The 15,218-nt window shown below is 44.6% G+C and overlaps 2 protein-coding genes across 8 annotated transcripts in view; one reads left to right on the top strand and one right to left on the bottom strand.

The window, feature by feature from the left end:
- adcy7 (adenylate cyclase 7) overlaps positions 1–6,216 on the top strand; it is a 29,659-nt gene extending 23,443 nt beyond the window's left edge. For all 3 annotated transcript variants that reach the window (XM_086189216.1, XM_086189224.1, XM_086189233.1), the window contains exons 22-26: positions 1,036–1,182; positions 1,495–1,602; positions 1,826–1,940; positions 3,578–3,702; positions 4,047–6,216. In XM_086189216.1, the coding sequence (XP_086045342.1) occupies positions 1,036–1,182; positions 1,495–1,602; positions 1,826–1,940; positions 3,578–3,702; positions 4,047–4,193 (642 nt within the window). In that variant the 3' untranslated portion in view covers positions 4,194–6,216. The remainder of the gene's footprint in view (positions 1–1,035; positions 1,183–1,494; positions 1,603–1,825; positions 1,941–3,577; positions 3,703–4,046) is intronic.
- Positions 5,247–14,411, bottom strand: brd7 (bromodomain containing 7). Of its 5 annotated transcripts, none has more exons than XM_086189260.1 (17): positions 14,256–14,411; positions 13,692–13,885; positions 13,522–13,612; positions 13,378–13,438; positions 13,093–13,237; positions 12,804–12,914; positions 11,465–11,634; positions 10,716–10,830; positions 10,422–10,497; positions 10,119–10,226; positions 9,895–10,030; positions 8,311–8,422; positions 7,778–7,825; positions 6,959–7,043; positions 5,909–6,052; positions 5,501–5,632; positions 5,247–5,388 (listed from the first exon to the last, which is right to left on the bottom strand). In XM_086189260.1, the coding sequence occupies exons 1-17, from the start codon at positions 14,302–14,304 to the stop codon at positions 5,315–5,317; spliced, it is 1,851 nt and encodes a 616-aa protein (XP_086045386.1). In that variant the 5' UTR covers positions 14,305–14,411; the 3' UTR covers positions 5,247–5,314. The 5 variants fall into 5 exon arrangements, with proteins under 5 accessions (XP_086045386.1, XP_086045394.1, XP_086045422.1 ...); XM_086189268.1 differs by having other exon boundaries at positions 7,778–7,822; XM_086189296.1 differs by having other exon boundaries at positions 11,465–11,568.
- Positions 14,412–15,218: the final 807 nt, after the last annotated feature.

The raw sequence follows: 15,218 nt of genomic DNA, 5'->3' as shown, positions 1-15,218 counted from the left end.
CAAGGTTGTAATTTCACCCACATCTGTTTATTAGGTTCATGCAGAAACCAGTGTGATGAGTTTCATGCAACGTGGAGGGGTTTACCATGAACCCAAGACATTTGAGCAGCAGATCCAGGAAACGTCTTCACTTTCTATACTTTGACATTTGAATGAACTTCTCAGGAAATATTACATGGCTCTTCATGAAGAAAGAGCATGCATGTTAAGAGTATTAAGAATTTAGAAAAGATCTTGATCAAACTTTATTAAGGAGTAAGTTGTTGCTCTTGGCGGAGTTCTGTGGTCTCCTTTCTAGTTCTGAACAATGTGAGCACAAGTTAGATATTCATCTAGACATCTGTATTTATGAGGTGTTCATGAACACAATTGTTTTTCTTTCCCTTTCTCAAGCTTTTCATGAAATATATGTTTTCATCTTGAAATGTTTTCCCCATTATTATGTTAGAAATCTTGTGTGTTTAATCAGCTGGAATTATCAAAACATCTTTACACAAAGTCAATGCAGAAGACAAACTGAAGACCAAACAAGATGCCAAGAAGTAGTAATAGATGGCTTCAATACATTCTGTGTGTCCCCTTTAACAACTGTGTTCTTTTTTGAACGTTTTAAGTTAATGTTGAGTTGCGTAAAACAATAAATTCACCTGTGCATTAACTTTGGTCGGCTTTGAAATAAATAAAAATGCCTTGAGGACCAGTTATCAGCGCAGTAATATTCTGCTCAAGCGGAAGAAACAATATTTTCTCAGTTACTCGATCAGATGATACCAGATACCAGATACTAGATACTAGGTTGATGTTACGCACATTTTCCTCACCACTTAACATTGAAGCCAGATGTGAGGATTGACCTTTTAATACAGACTGGGGTGGAAAATATCCCCCATCCCCTGTTAAGGCAGTGGGTTATAGGTCAAGTTAGTTATTTTTGACCAACAGCAGAACTATTAGCAGTTAAAAAGAGGGTGTCTCCAAATCAAACATGAGAAAATTATTAACTATGTCCTCTTGGTGTGTGTGTTTCCCTGACAGGATCTCTACTACAAGTCCTACGATTGTGTGTGTGTGATGTTCGCCTCAGTTCCAGATTTCAAAGAATTTTACACTGAGTGTGATATCAACAAGGAGGGTCTGGAATGTCTGAGACTCCTAAACGAGATCATCGCAGACTTTGATGAGGTCAGTGTGTGTCAATGGAAAAAACATCTTTATCCATCCTTCCTCTCTGTAGGCAGCACTGTGCTGAGATACCTTAGCCATTATCTGTCCAAAATAAATCTGTCACCAGCCACACTGCCTACACCCAGCCATTAATGTCCTCACAGAATGAGCCATTGTAGCTCATGTAACAGCAAGAACATGCACCTTGTGACTGGGTTAAGATAAATGAAAATGTTCTGTAAATGAGAACCCACAGGAGGATGAAGCTCCCTCCTCATGTCTCATTTATATCATTTTGGTATTTTTTTTTGTTTTCTTCTAACCCAACAGCTGCTGTCCAAGCCAAAGTTCAGTGGTGTGGAGAAGATCAAGACAATTGGCAGCACTTACATGGCAGCTGCAGGGCTTAGTGGGACGCCTGGTCAGGAGAACAATCAGGTGGAGTAGCAAGTGCCTCAGACCTGGATCACGCTGGTCCTGGTAACTGGCAGAAGTACAGTAAATACATGCGCGTTGTGGATACTTCTGTGCCATCATATTGTTTCAAAGCTATTGCCTATCATTCCTCTGCTCATCTTTTCCACAGGAAATACCAAACGCCTGAGTAATCTTAAAACATGAATCAGTCATAGTGAAGATGTTGAATGACATGTCATTTCAGGACAGGGAGAGGCAGCAAGCCCAGATCGGGATCATGGTGGAGTTCGCCATCGCTCTGATTGGCAAGTTGGATGGCATCAATAGGCATTCCTTCAATAGCTTCAGGCTTCGTGTGGGTGAGTGTGCTCGGCCGTTTGGCAGCCTCGAGCGAGCCTCTCATTGACTGAATCCTGTACTGTCCTGTACCCAGCTTAAGAAAAATCCTACGTTTCCCTGGTTACGCTCAAGCTGAGTGGCATCTATCTGGTGTTCTTGCAGTGAGAGTAGTTGTATTCACCCAGACGATTACTGCCCTGCCATGTTGCACTCGGGTTGAGTAAAATGTTCATCTGGAGCTGTGACAGAAATTCTGCTTAGTATTTCCGACAGATGAGCACGCACTTCAATATTCTTATAAACATGCTAACAAAAGTTTCCTTCATACCTTGACATGTTTCACCTGCCGAACCTCCTGCAGTCTTCCTCACGAGTCACATGATGTTGCTGTGATATCAGCTGATTTATACAGGTTCTGTCATCTCTACTTGAGGTTGTAAGATGACAGTGGCTCTTGTTTACAAGACTATTTAAAAATATAATACAAGTGAGACTAAATTCATTTCAATTTCTGACTATGATTCAACATGAATAGTTTATCCTTTTCAGCTGATACTGATGTGCTTGTTTGTCAAACTGTTACTTTACACCATTAATTTGTGTCAATGGCAGATTGACTGTTTCCCACCCAAGATGAGTTATCTAGGAAGATTTTAAAGTTACTGTCACATCATGTAATGAGACAGAAAGCCTCATTTGTGTTTCTTGTGTCTGTAGTTTTTCTTACTTCAGACATTCCCAGGCTGTTGATCCTGAGCCAGAATTCTGGAAACATTTGTTTCATTCAAATATTTACATTTTTAAGGAGCTCAAAGCTCAGATAGAGCATAAACACTGAATGTTTTCACTGATCAGAATAACATTCTTATCAATAGGTTGTTGCACAACAAGCTGGGACTCCCTACAAAATTTCGTTATGTTCTCATAATGGCAAGGGAGCCTCTTGAATACACTCAAAATCCCTTGGCAACTGGGAAACAAAAAAACAAAGAAGTTTCACCCTTGAAATAATCGTTATTGACAAGCAGTTCAAAGGTTTACGGTGGTGCCATACTTTGTCAATGTCAGGAAATGTGTCCCATATATTTCAACCTTTCTGATGCCAAATCTCTGGTGCCAAATTAAATGCAAGTTTTTATTGTTTTACTGCTGAATTATAATTATCTGTGGACTGTTTCTAATATAAATCATTTTGGTAATGTAACTGAAGCAAACCCAGAGAATCCTTGTCAGTGGTCCTCAATTTTTCCAGTCAAAGTTGTCCTCTAGATAGTGATTTTAATTTCTTTCCTTTTGGTTCCTCTTGAGGCATTTAATGTGTGTGCAGTTATAAAAATCACTCAAAGTATTTTCCAAAGCCTGCATTGAAATGACACTGGCCCCTAATGAAAAGGCCACTCATAATTTCCTTTGCTGGCAAATGTCCTTGACAAATAATTATCAGAGATCTTTTCTTTCCGGTGAACATTTCACCTCTTATTCCCACCTCAACCGATGTGCTGAGTGGGTGCGTACATGGAGGGATGGTTTTTATCCTTTGTGAAATTTTGCATTTAATTCTTTTCGTAATTATTTTGCCTCAAAATACTGCATACTGGATCAAATCCAGTTGATCATAAAATGCATACATTAACTAGATACCTCTGTCTGTCCACAGGTATTAATCACGGCCCAGTAATAGCTGGAGTGATTGGTGCCAGGAAACCTCAGTATGACATCTGGGGCAACACAGTCAACGTAGCCAGCCGCATGGAGAGCACTGGGGAGCTGGGAAAGATCCAGGTACATCCAGCCCAGCCAACAAAGGCGCACAGCATCATTTCATTGGGTTTATTTAAGAGGTGAAACATTCACGTCAGGTCTCACACTGCTACTGCTACTGCTACTGCGTCCAGATATGCTGCAAGAGACTGAAAAACAACCTCCTTCATACGTACCACGGTGGGGGGTGGGGTCATCTGGAGATGAAGTATTTGCTTTTCCTGAAATGTAGCATGAATATTATGTTGTCAGGCTAAATTGATGTGTGTAATCTTCAGGAAAACACAGGTGTAACTTTAGCTGTGAGGATCTTGGGCTTTCACTGCAGTTTTGTGATCAGTCTGTGTGTTCGTGCCCACCTCCAGGTTACAGAGGAAACGTCTGACGTGCTGCAGAAGCTGGGCTACTCGTGCGAGTGTCGAGGATTCATCAACGTCAAGGGGAAAGGCGAGCTGAAAACCTTCTTTGTTTGTACTGACATGAGCAAGCAGCAGGGTATGGGGCTGAGCTGAGGCCAGGCTGCCACAGCCGACAGAACTCACAACACACTCATATACACAAGTCAAGAGTTTACAGACTCCCGCTCACCACAAGAGTTCAGACAGACTATAATTCAGCGGTGTTTCCTGTGGGTGTGGATGGCTGAACATACGAAGGCAAATGAAGGACACGGAGGACCTGCTGCCTCGCTGGCTGTGAGGTGGACAGAATCTACCCGCGGCCTGATGGAACATATCAGGACGTGGTAGTGAATTCTGGGGCGGTGGTCAGTATGTACAATCACCATCTTTTTCTATTCATCAACACACATCTGTCCAGTGATGACACTTTTCTACTTGTCTTTAATTTAGATGTTTGTAATAGAAAAATACACATTGATTGTACTAATGCTTAACAGCTCATTTTTGTAGACCTCGCTTGTCCTTTAAAACAGTATAAGGGATTCTGATGGGTCACATTTGAAAACTCATCAGCTGTGTCTGTTAGAGAGGAGACAGACAGTTACTGTGGAATCAGCACATGTACAGCTACAGAAAGAATAACCATAATGAAGAGTGAGCGGTCAAGCTTCAGTTACACCTGATAACGATGATGGTTACAGCCTCATAAATAATGCTTCAGCTGTGTAGTTTGGCCTAGTAACCATTTAATGCTGCATATATGACAAAACATCTGCTTCATTTCAGGAGGAAATGAATGAATCCATGTGCTACGCTGTGTTTATACTCAAAACAGTTTCAGTGTGTCTTGCTGCCTGGCTGCATATGTGGTGTGATGAGGGAAACCCTCGTCGGTGCGACTGAACATCCTGCCTGCTCTTAATCTTTCTCTGGCTCCGGCTCAGGTAATCACCTGAATTGATTCAGATCGCTTTCCGTGCCTCTGAAAACTTGATTTGTCTTGTGGCCTTAACTTGACCTTCATCTTGTCCATAATGGTGTTTACATAATTGTGTATTGGCCTTTATGTGAACAAATGTGACATTGAATTTTGTCCAGTTACAGAATGTAATAAATGTTTTCTGAAGTCTGCGGTTTGCCATTACATGATCCACAACAGTCATGGCTTGTGAAAAGAAAAAGTTTATTGATTGAAATGTCACACAACAAGGACGATATTTACAAAACTTAAGTTATGAAATCGCGACAACTGGCACCACATCCTGACAACTTGACAAGGTCTCCATTGGCTCCACCGTCTCCTGCACTGAAAACATTCAAGTACAACATTGCATGTGTAGACTGTACTGCATTTTCACCCAAAACACATCAGACAAAACTATTTCTTTCAATGTTTGTATATATTTGAAGATATTCACCTGTAGTTAGGTCTATGAGGGGCTCAGAGGGGACAGCGATGCCCATGGCCTTCCTGATGCCGTAGACGCTGCTGACATCACATGGAGCCACTTGGCCCGTCAGCTCAGCCAAGTTCCCTGTCACCTTCTCCGCTGCACATGAGGAGATACCAAAACAGGAAATGAGAAAAGTTTTTTTCCCGGGCAAACTAAAACAAAACATGATCCGTCTCTCTGGGGCTGGAGCAGATCATGGGAAATAAAACACAAGGAGCTTATGGGTTGTTCTGCTACTGGGTTCTTCGCTGTCACTTTTGCTGCTGAGAAATCGGGGAGACCCCATGAGTAGAGAGGTAAATGGAGTACTGGTGGGGCCCTGCAGCTGCCTGAGTGCAGGAACAAAGGGGCCATGAAGAAGGGGGATCTTACCCAGCTCCAGCTCTTTAGCAGTCGGGGCCAGCAAACAGATCATGTTGGGGGGCTGCTTGGCACTCAGACGCTCCTTCTGAGCTTCCTGCAGGTCACGCAGGAGCTTTGTAGTCTCGTCCAGTTTCTGCTGGATGTGAAGAGCGTCTGCAACACACAAACACACGGCTGGTACTTCCTCTGAGCTCCTCCGGTTACATAGCGGTCAGCTCTTCCATTAGACACAATACAGTCATTCTTTCCCAGCCCTGATACAGATCCCTGAGCGGTTTCTACCTTTTTTCCACATTCGTTTCTGAGAGTGCAAAGGGGGGGGGGGGGGGGGGACCTCTGCTGAGCTGTTTGAAAGATGCTAAATGGCTAATTGAAATCCCTGTACTGGCAGCGGAATTCTTTTTTTTTTTTTTTCCTTCTTAAATTTCCTCAACAGCAACAAGTTCAAAACTTCTTTTCAGTATCAGCCTGGTCAGAGCAGGTTTTTATTGAGATGTGGTTTGTGTCATTACGGTAAAATGCTCTGGTGTTCGTTTAGATTGCTTCCTTTATTAAACTGAACTTAAGCTGCTAAGAAACTATTTGATGTGTGCAACTTGTCACCTTGTTTTTTGTGTATTTATATTAAGCAGGTTTACATTTGTGAGACATAGTTTAGATTATTAATAATCCTTTGAAGATGTTTTTAAAGTCATTAAAAAGCACCCATTGAATTTGAACTCAGTGCAGTGGTTGTGTTCACACAGGCCTATTGGTGTATTTGTGTCCCACATTTGCAGGATTATGGGGGTTGCAAGTGACTGGCATCTTATTGGGGGGGGGGGGGGGGGGGGCTGAGTTTCAGTTTGGGAACCCCAGCTGAAGGAACATTTTATTGACAAATCCCCTGTCACAGTTTTATACCAAACCAACGACTGCTTTCCTGAATCGTGTCAGTTCCCTTCTCTCACTCCCCTCATTTCCTGTCTGCTCTCATCAGCTACACAATAAGACGTTAATGCCCCAAAACATCAGAATAAATACATACTAATACTGTTCTAATAATGAAGGATGTTTTACCCCCAGACAGCTCTTCATCTATTTTCAGACCCGCAGCAGAACACAGGACTTCAAGCCTGCAGCTGGACACTTGGGGCTGGGATACCTATGAGAGAGGACGGGGGTGCCAGGGGCAACATGTTTAGTCAGATTGGAAAAATGCATTCCACATTAGACAGCTGATGCTCGGAGGGAACATCCCGGCCTTTTGAAGCCTCTTTAGTCACGCTGCTCCTTCGCTCCAATAAAATCAAACCGTAATGAAAAGCTGCAACACCCAAGCAGGGGGATGAGAGCACACTGGAGCGCAGCCAAGAACAGCAAACAGCCGGGATAGAGGGCTGCTGTGTGTCTACTGGAGGGGCCCCTAACTTTGGTTTCCTCCGCTGCTCTGAGGGCCGATTCAGCTGTGCCGCCGGCCGCGGGCACTGAAAGACAACACGGGCCCCTCCACAGTCTCCCATAGCGAGAAGCGCCTCTGTGTTTTGAGGAGAAATGTTTCCATGTGTGGCTGGAACAAAGCTGAAGGCAGGTCTTGGCTGTGTTGACACAGCTGGCGGATGCAGCAACTATCTGCTGAGAACATCTATGATGATACAAGTGCGATGAAGGATGAAGCATGTGTTACTGCATCAGGCGTAATGCAGGGACATGTGCTTCAGCCGGACCTCCGCTCCCAAACATCAACACTTGTGAGGCAGAGCAGCTCTGGGTGGAGCTTTCTCAGCTCAGGCTGTTGCTTCTCATTATGATGTCGCCTCCATTTGAATGTTTGTAACCGCTGAGGACCGAACAGGTTTCATCTGGAATGTAGCTTCAGTGTCTGTTTTGAAATCTCACCTCCATATTATCCTTTTCCTCCTGTGAGTTTGCTGGTTCCTCCACCTGCTGGACAGACACACTTCAGTCCAGTGGCAAACTCAAGAGTTCTGTCCAGCACTGCTAAACTAAAGCTGGGAACACATGACAGCGCTGGTCCAGCCTCAGGACCCCTGCCCCTCTTTTTTTCCTTCATGACAAGTCACGCAATTCTGATTGTTTCTATTATGTAAAAGACCATATTTAATGTATTGACTGTTTTGCACTTGGTCATGTTAACAAATGAATGAATGAATGTGGTCTGGAGGCAACACTACACTCAGAATGGACATGGTGGGAATGAAACACGTCCTTCAAATTAAAAGCTCAGGGTGGATAAGCCTCTTTAGACCTTTTGCATCAACAACAAAACATGCACAAGTTGCTACCAGATCTAATACCTGCAATGGCACGCGGGAATATTTTAGGAGAGACGCCAATCATCTGGTGTGTGCATCTTTAGGCAGCATGAGTAGTAAAGAAATCCCAGCTAGGATAGAAGACGGGGCACTTACTGGCTCGGTCACCCTCAGGGTTTTTGAATGTGTTCCGTTGGTCAGCGCGTCCAGGAGATTGTCGGCCAGCTTGAACACATACTCGTCTGATTTGGCCAGGAACTCTGACATGCTGCCAAACACAAACATTTACCATCAGTCAGTCCTCTCAGCAGCAGCAGCAGCAGCTTCACGTCGCTGGCTGAAATAATGACCGCATCGCACCTGTAGTTACAAAGTGCTTTATAATGAAAAGAAAATGAGAGTTAATAAAACAAACTACTGAGGAAAGGCTGATGTGGGCTCTGCTGAAGCAACAACGGAACCTCCTACACAGTCAGACGGAGACATATGCTGCTGCTAAGTACACACTTTCACACACTTGCAAACAAAAGTTATGTGCTTCTCTGTGAAAGCCACGCTTACCAACCCAGCAGCGGAGTAAGCACCCAACTAAATCACCTTTATGGTTCAAAAGAAAGAATAAAAGCAGACGGACGCACCGGGGCGTGTCTCGCTGCGTGTCCTTGGAAAGCCTCACACCAGCAGGACTAAATCACCGTACTGAGATGGATAAACGAGTTGGGTCCTAAGTGCTCCTCAAACACACACCTTTAATCTTTAGCTTCAGTTCAGAAACTGTGGCTGTTCTTTGTTCTTTTTGAACAAAGGAACATTCAAGAAGTTTCTCCAACAGATGAGCGTCCTTAAGGACTGCCTCATCCACTGATACCACCTGCTGAAACACTCATTCACGCAACAATGGAGGCAAATGTTTATTACGACACACCCCTGAGTAACACCGAATACTCTCAGTGCTATAATACAAGTACGGAAAACGTCTTATGTGACTTGGTTTATGAAGAAACTCCAGAAGAAAGCCGGTTTCTATTCATTTCTTTTTCGTTTCCTTAAGAAAACTGGCAGATAAAAAAAGCATTGCTGCATCTCTCTCTCTCTCTCTCTCTCTCTCTCACACACATCCAGAAGTCAGTATCTGTCCCTCTGCAATCAATTTAGATTATAATCCAGCCAGATCATTCAAAACCAGATTGTATTTCCATAAACAGAATCAGAATGTCAGCGATGAATGGATGTGTTGGACGACACTGTCGTGGGGAAAAAATTCTTTGAGCGCATCGTCGACGACATTTCGATTTACAATAAATGGAAGCATGAGTTGACTTTGCTGGGACATCAAGAAGAAGAAAAAAAAAAGGTCCAAATGGCTGATTTTCTAATGTGTATTTCTCAGCTTCGATGTACAAACGTCATCTAGCACAAGAAACACAGAAAGAAACATTTATGCAGTGTTGTATTCAATGTAGTGTTTGACTAAATAAAATAAATAGCCATGTGTTACAGAAGCAAAGCCGTTTCTGGATACTGCTGCTGAGCAGGAGCGCCGCTGCTGCAGCAGAGTTCCTTCATGTGGCTGTGAGTGATGAAGAGGAGGACGTGTGGGCTGAAGTCAGGATGAGGCCCAGTCTACAGCTGACAGCCGCCCTCCTCCGCACTGGGGAAACATCTGGACTGAAATCAGCCAGGAATGCCTGAGGTGACGTCACGTGTAAAGCCAACCGAGCTCAGGTGTGCGCTACATACCTGTCTGAGCCCTGCAGGCTGGACTCGTCTCCGTAGACGGCGTAGATGAGGTCGGAATCCTCCTTACTGACGTTGGAGAAGCTGGAGTCGTAGGTGGGTGCGTAGGAGGTGAACGGCCCGTAGTTTATGTAGGACACTGAGGAAAGCGTGTTAAACACACACGGCTCGTTATCAGCAGTAACCTCAAGCAGAGCCCAGCTCCGTTGCTACACGCTGTCCAGTACCTGGAGTTATCCGGTTCCTCTTGTCCTCCCTGAAGCCTTGCAGAGAGTTGACGCCGCTCTGCAGCCGATTGGACATCATGCCCAGCTTCACAGGACAGTAACCCACATCTGCCACAGGAAACAGGTTCACATCCAAAGCTGCACTTAGCAATTTTGATCTTAGAAATACATGATGTCCCAGCAGCAGAGAGATGTTGACTTGTTCAAAGGTGGACAAATGAACTCTTCATACTTTATTTCTCGATGTAACAGTAGTTGCTTGTTAACCAACTTTTAAATCAGCCACTCTTCTGGTGGATTTACCTCCGACTGAAGGCTCTGCTGGGTTGAGAATGCCCAGCGTGGTGGAGCCATCGGCCTTCCGCCTTGCAAACTCCAACTAAAGAACCAAAAACAGGTAGCAGAGACTTCTTCAGAGTGAGAACCAGTGTGTGTGTCGCGGGTCTGAGTGAGTGCTTTTACCAGCAGATTCACTAACAGGGCAAAAAGTGAGTAAGTTCATGTGTAGCTGCTTTAAAATGAGCTACTTTCTTTCCACACCGGCCCTCTGAAACAGGAGACGTCATATTTTGGACAGTGGACATGTCTGTTCCTCACATCACACTGCAGCACTCTGTTGGACAGCTTTCCCCCGGACTCCGAGATGACCTTGCGGATTTCCTCCAGCTCTTTCTCTGCCTTCGCCGCTTCGTCCTTGGTGTCTTTGTCCTGCCTGCAAAGGAAACACAAATTGAAAGACGGCGGTTGACCATCAAGGAAAAGATTTTTTTTTTTTTTTTGTGGCATGAAAAGAAAAAGCACGCACAGCTGCAAAATACAGCGATCCAGGAGCGTTTGTGTATTTCGTCTACATTCATTCCTCAGTTAATCTCTATGAGCAAGATTTTCAACACAGTGTCATCTTTTAAGAGGGGAAAAAAATTGTGAAAGAGGTGGAAGGTGTTTCTGGGTTGCTCCTCTGGCACGCAAGATGGAAGCAGTTGGCATACATCACAGGGTAACAACAACGATTCACCACCGCGAGAGCAAACAAGACCCGGCACGCTGGAAGGAATTCCTCACATTCTCAGCCTCCAGCTTCACAGCAGAAAGCTGAGTAAAGGACGAGTCACAGGAAAACGAGCTCTCACACTCTCTCTCTCTCTCTCACACACACACACACACACACTCACTCACACTCTCACTCACTCAGCACCAACAGGGTGGGAAACTGTTCCCATCATCATGACACTGTCTTTATGAACACAACTGGTTGGTCTGAGCCTCGCTGGTGTGACATCATGGTCTGGTGGAATTAGTGGTGCCTGTAAAGGAAACCTGTGTGTTTAGCGAGCGCGGTAGAGGACCTGGGTGTGCTGGGCGTCTGTGAGCGCTCGCTGGAGTCGGTGGCGGGGACCCCCTCTCTTTTCAGGACCAGGCTGGTGCCCGCTGGCTCTTCAGACTTGCCTGGCTGTTGAGCAGAGGGGTTCAGGCCAGAAATGAACTCTATACTCTGCTTCAGACTCTCCAGCCTCTCCTGGAGGAAGGACAGGGAGACGTTGTTCATCGTTTCTCTTGGACAGGTGAGTTGAACAAAAAAAAATAAACAAACAAACAGATTCACAAAGCTGTTAGCAGCCCTGATGATGCCGCTGATCACTGGAGGATAAACTGAGGCTATTTGCTGCCCCCAACTGGTTCAGTGTAGCAAAGGCAACTTCACGTTTAAAGTCAGAACCACCTGAGTAGACGAGCTTAAACAGGGACAATTCAAGCACCTTTCAAGCGTTTGAAGGTTCCTAAATTATATCAAAATAAATGCAACTGTGAAAAATAACCATTACAGAATTCCCTCACACCTCCTGTGTAGGCAGAGTGCAGCAGGTATGACGTATTTTTGCGGGCATCACCGCGCGTTCCCTGGGTCGAACGCCAACAGGATTTCTACTCTGGAATTTGGATTATTGCTGAAAGGAAGTTTCTGCGGCAAACAAAACCTTAAGAAACTTACAGGTTGTGTTCAGCATGATAATCTTCACAAATCAACACCACTTTTACGAGTTTTGAAGCATCGACGCAACTGTTGGACCAAACTTAACATTGCGCTATAAAAGAACCAGAACACGTGCACGTCTTCAATGTCAACACAACTTGCTTCCTACAGCCTCTGTAGTTTTGTTAAGCCGCTTTTTGTAAGATATTAAAATGCTTTGAAATTCAAAGTCGTGGAATTACAGACGTGTTTTACACTGCAGAAAAAACCTGGAGGTACCTTCAGCTTGAGTCACCACAGAGCTTATCTCAGGCATCTCACAACAACCCCATTGGCTTTAAGAGGAAGGAACCGGACGTTTAACAAATCTCTCGTATTTCCACATTCAAGGACTCAGTCCTCCACCGCTCTACAGTCACTTTGTCTTCTTCATCATCTCCTCGTACAAAAGCTGGATTGATCCTCTTAAACAGACGTACACTGACAGCTGCAGACGCCACGGACGTAACGACGACAGAAATGTTGCAGAGAGAAAAAAAATGTCACAGATGGTGATGATTGTTGGTAAAAGGACAGATCAGGTCACGTTCTTCTGACCTTCATTGAAACAAGCTGGCAATCATAAGTAAATACCGATATAAACTGAAATGGGAATGCCTTAATATTTCGGTTCCCAGACCTGATTTACACTGTTAGTGACGTCATTTCCTCACCTGGCTCAGGATCTTCATCCCAGAGTGCAACAGTTTCCGAGCTGCTTTGTGGTAGATCGTCTCGGGTTTGTTGTAAACCATGGCGTTTTCACACATTATCCTGAAATCCCCCTGTCGCAGCGACGCCATGTACAGTCAAAGAACAGAAATAAAAGTTGTTAAATAACAGCCACCCACGTACACCCTGCATGGATGATACTGCATGAATACCACGCATACACAGACGGGTTTACTCAGCGGACTTAGGGACTGGTTTTAGTTCATCCCCACGTACGAACACGCGAGATACCTTGAGCTCATCCAAGGACTGGTAGCTCTCTTTCTTTACTTTGTCCTTCATGGTGCTGAAGTCCATCGGACGCTTGATAAGCGAGGAGTATCCAGGAGCTATGAGGTCCGTCACTGGGAATGTGAAGAACGCACTGGGGTCTTTCCTACAGAGGAAACACACAGTTACATACACAGAAACACATGTCAAATTTGAAGGGTCAAAGCTAACGATCCAATCAACTCCTCACTCAGAAAAAAAGGCGATAGGAAGCTGATATTTATCAATAAATGATCGATAACGCACCTCTGAAGTTGCCTGATAAGTTGGTTCAAGGCTTCCTGCAGAGGAGTCTGCTCTTTCTCTGCTGAATAGATGGACGCGGGGAAGTCAAGACGAGCTTGAGGAGAAGCGATTTCACTTCTCACAAGCATTAAATGAAGAATTTACCTTCCAACTTATCCAGCTCGGAGCGGATCGGGGTTCTGCTCTGCTCTCGGTCGTCGTCCCCTTCATCGTGACCTTTCTTCTTCTTGGTCATCTTCCATCACAAACACAAACATTATAACCGGAAAATGCAGGCGACTGCTCACCCTACAGCACAGTCGGCTTGTGTTTACCTTTTTCTTTCCTCTGTCGCTCTCCGGCGAGCCGAGGCTTCTTTCTTTGTCCTTCTTCTTTTTCTTCTTTTTGTCTTTGGGTTTATCATATTCCGTCGACTGCTCGTCGTAAAAAGTATCTAAACTGGAGCTCCCGGTCGTCACTTCGTTACCAGACACTTTCAAAACCAGCTTCAGGGGTCTCTCTCCGTATTCTACGGATATCAGGTAAACGAGAATCATAAGAATGCTAACACCAGCTAGCTCACCCATACCAGACGGAGAAGTGACAGCCAATGGCGATGTTAGCGGAGACAAAAACGGCACGAGTAGGTCGAGCCGAATTATAATATAAAGCTACCGTATTTACAACCATTCTGAATTTAACTCGGTGATAGAAACACGCAGACAATAAACCGCATAATACCACGTTAGACCAGTGCAGCTACACTAGCAGAGCAGCTAAGCTAACAGTCAAGACTACACTCGTTTCAATGCTGCCAGTGTCTGGATTCGGTCTATTTCTGCGTATGTGTTTTGAATAAACACGTCGGCAAGTTCTGTGAGTGTCTGTTGATTAAATACCTTCATAAGCGTGTTTTTCGGACTTGTGTTTCTTGTGCTTCTTGCCCATTGTTTGTAGTTGACGTTAAACCGGGCTGGCGGCTCTTCTTTTCCTCGACGGTGGCCACAGCAGCGCAGACGGGAGGGGAAGCAGTGAGGAGCCGTTACCCGCCACCTTCCGACGGGGCGGTGATATTGCGTGGTAATGGGACTTCTCTTATCGCCGGTAGGTGGCGAAAAAGAATAAGAAACTTAAAATTTAAACTTCACGGACCACTAGAACTTCACTTACATCATGTGATAAGCTCCTGTTATTCAAGATTCAGTGTTATCTTCTCCCTTTAATCCCTCTCATTACCGACTCTTACAAACATCTCCAGAGGTGGTAGGACAGGCTTACTAATTTATCATAAAAATGACCTTAACGACCTGATCAGACATTAGAAAACTTAACCCAAATGTAAAGTAGAAAATACGAAACTTTTAAAACTCAACCGCAGAGTGAAGAGTTAAATCAACTCATGTGTCAAACACATATACGCTTGAGTTTCACAAAGTTGTTGACTTGATTATTTATTTTTACACCGATGCAGTCCCTGCACCTCTGTAGAAGCAGAGCATCTGAAAGGGCCAATTAGGGGGGCCTTTCCTGCAAATGTGCATACCACCTGGTGAGGGCCCCAAGTTCCTGTAGTGGAAAAACTGCCACGAGTGTCATCCGTCTCTGCTCGGTTGTGTTGTGCTTCATGAGACACTGTACAGACTACAGGTTCCTTGCCGTGCAGAGCTGTTATGCTCTGTTAAATCAGCACATATTGCACCAACTGATGAATGACAGATGTTTTATTCATGAAGGAAAGATAGTGTGCATTCTTTGAAGCACATTCCAGGTTTTATGAGGAGGGCGAATGATGGGGGCAGAAGGTTTGAAAGGAATGAAGACTGACTGAATCCACCTTTCCAGCCCTTGGATGAAGGGGTGAC

This window comes from Aulostomus chinensis, chromosome 2, assembly GCF_037954235.1.
Source record: "Aulostomus chinensis isolate RoL2024-O1b breed Wild chromosome 2, RoL_Achi_v1.0, whole genome shotgun sequence".
NCBI lineage: Eukaryota > Metazoa > Chordata > Actinopteri > Syngnathiformes > Aulostomidae > Aulostomus > Aulostomus chinensis.
This window is presented reverse-complemented; position numbering and strand designations above follow the sequence as displayed.

Coding starts and splice junctions, on each gene's coding strand:
- brd7 (XM_086189260.1), bottom strand. CDS start 14,304: ATGGGCAAGAAGCACAAGAAACACAAGTCCGAAAAACACGCTTATGAA. Junction 13,613..13,691: donor GCGACAGAGGAAAGAAAAAG/GTAAACACAAGC, acceptor TTGTGATGGAAG/ATGACCAAGAAGAAGAAAGG. Junction 10,227..10,421: donor AGCAGAGCCTTCAGTCGGAG/GTAAATCCACCA, acceptor TTCCTGTGGCAG/ATGTGGGTTACTGTCCTGTG.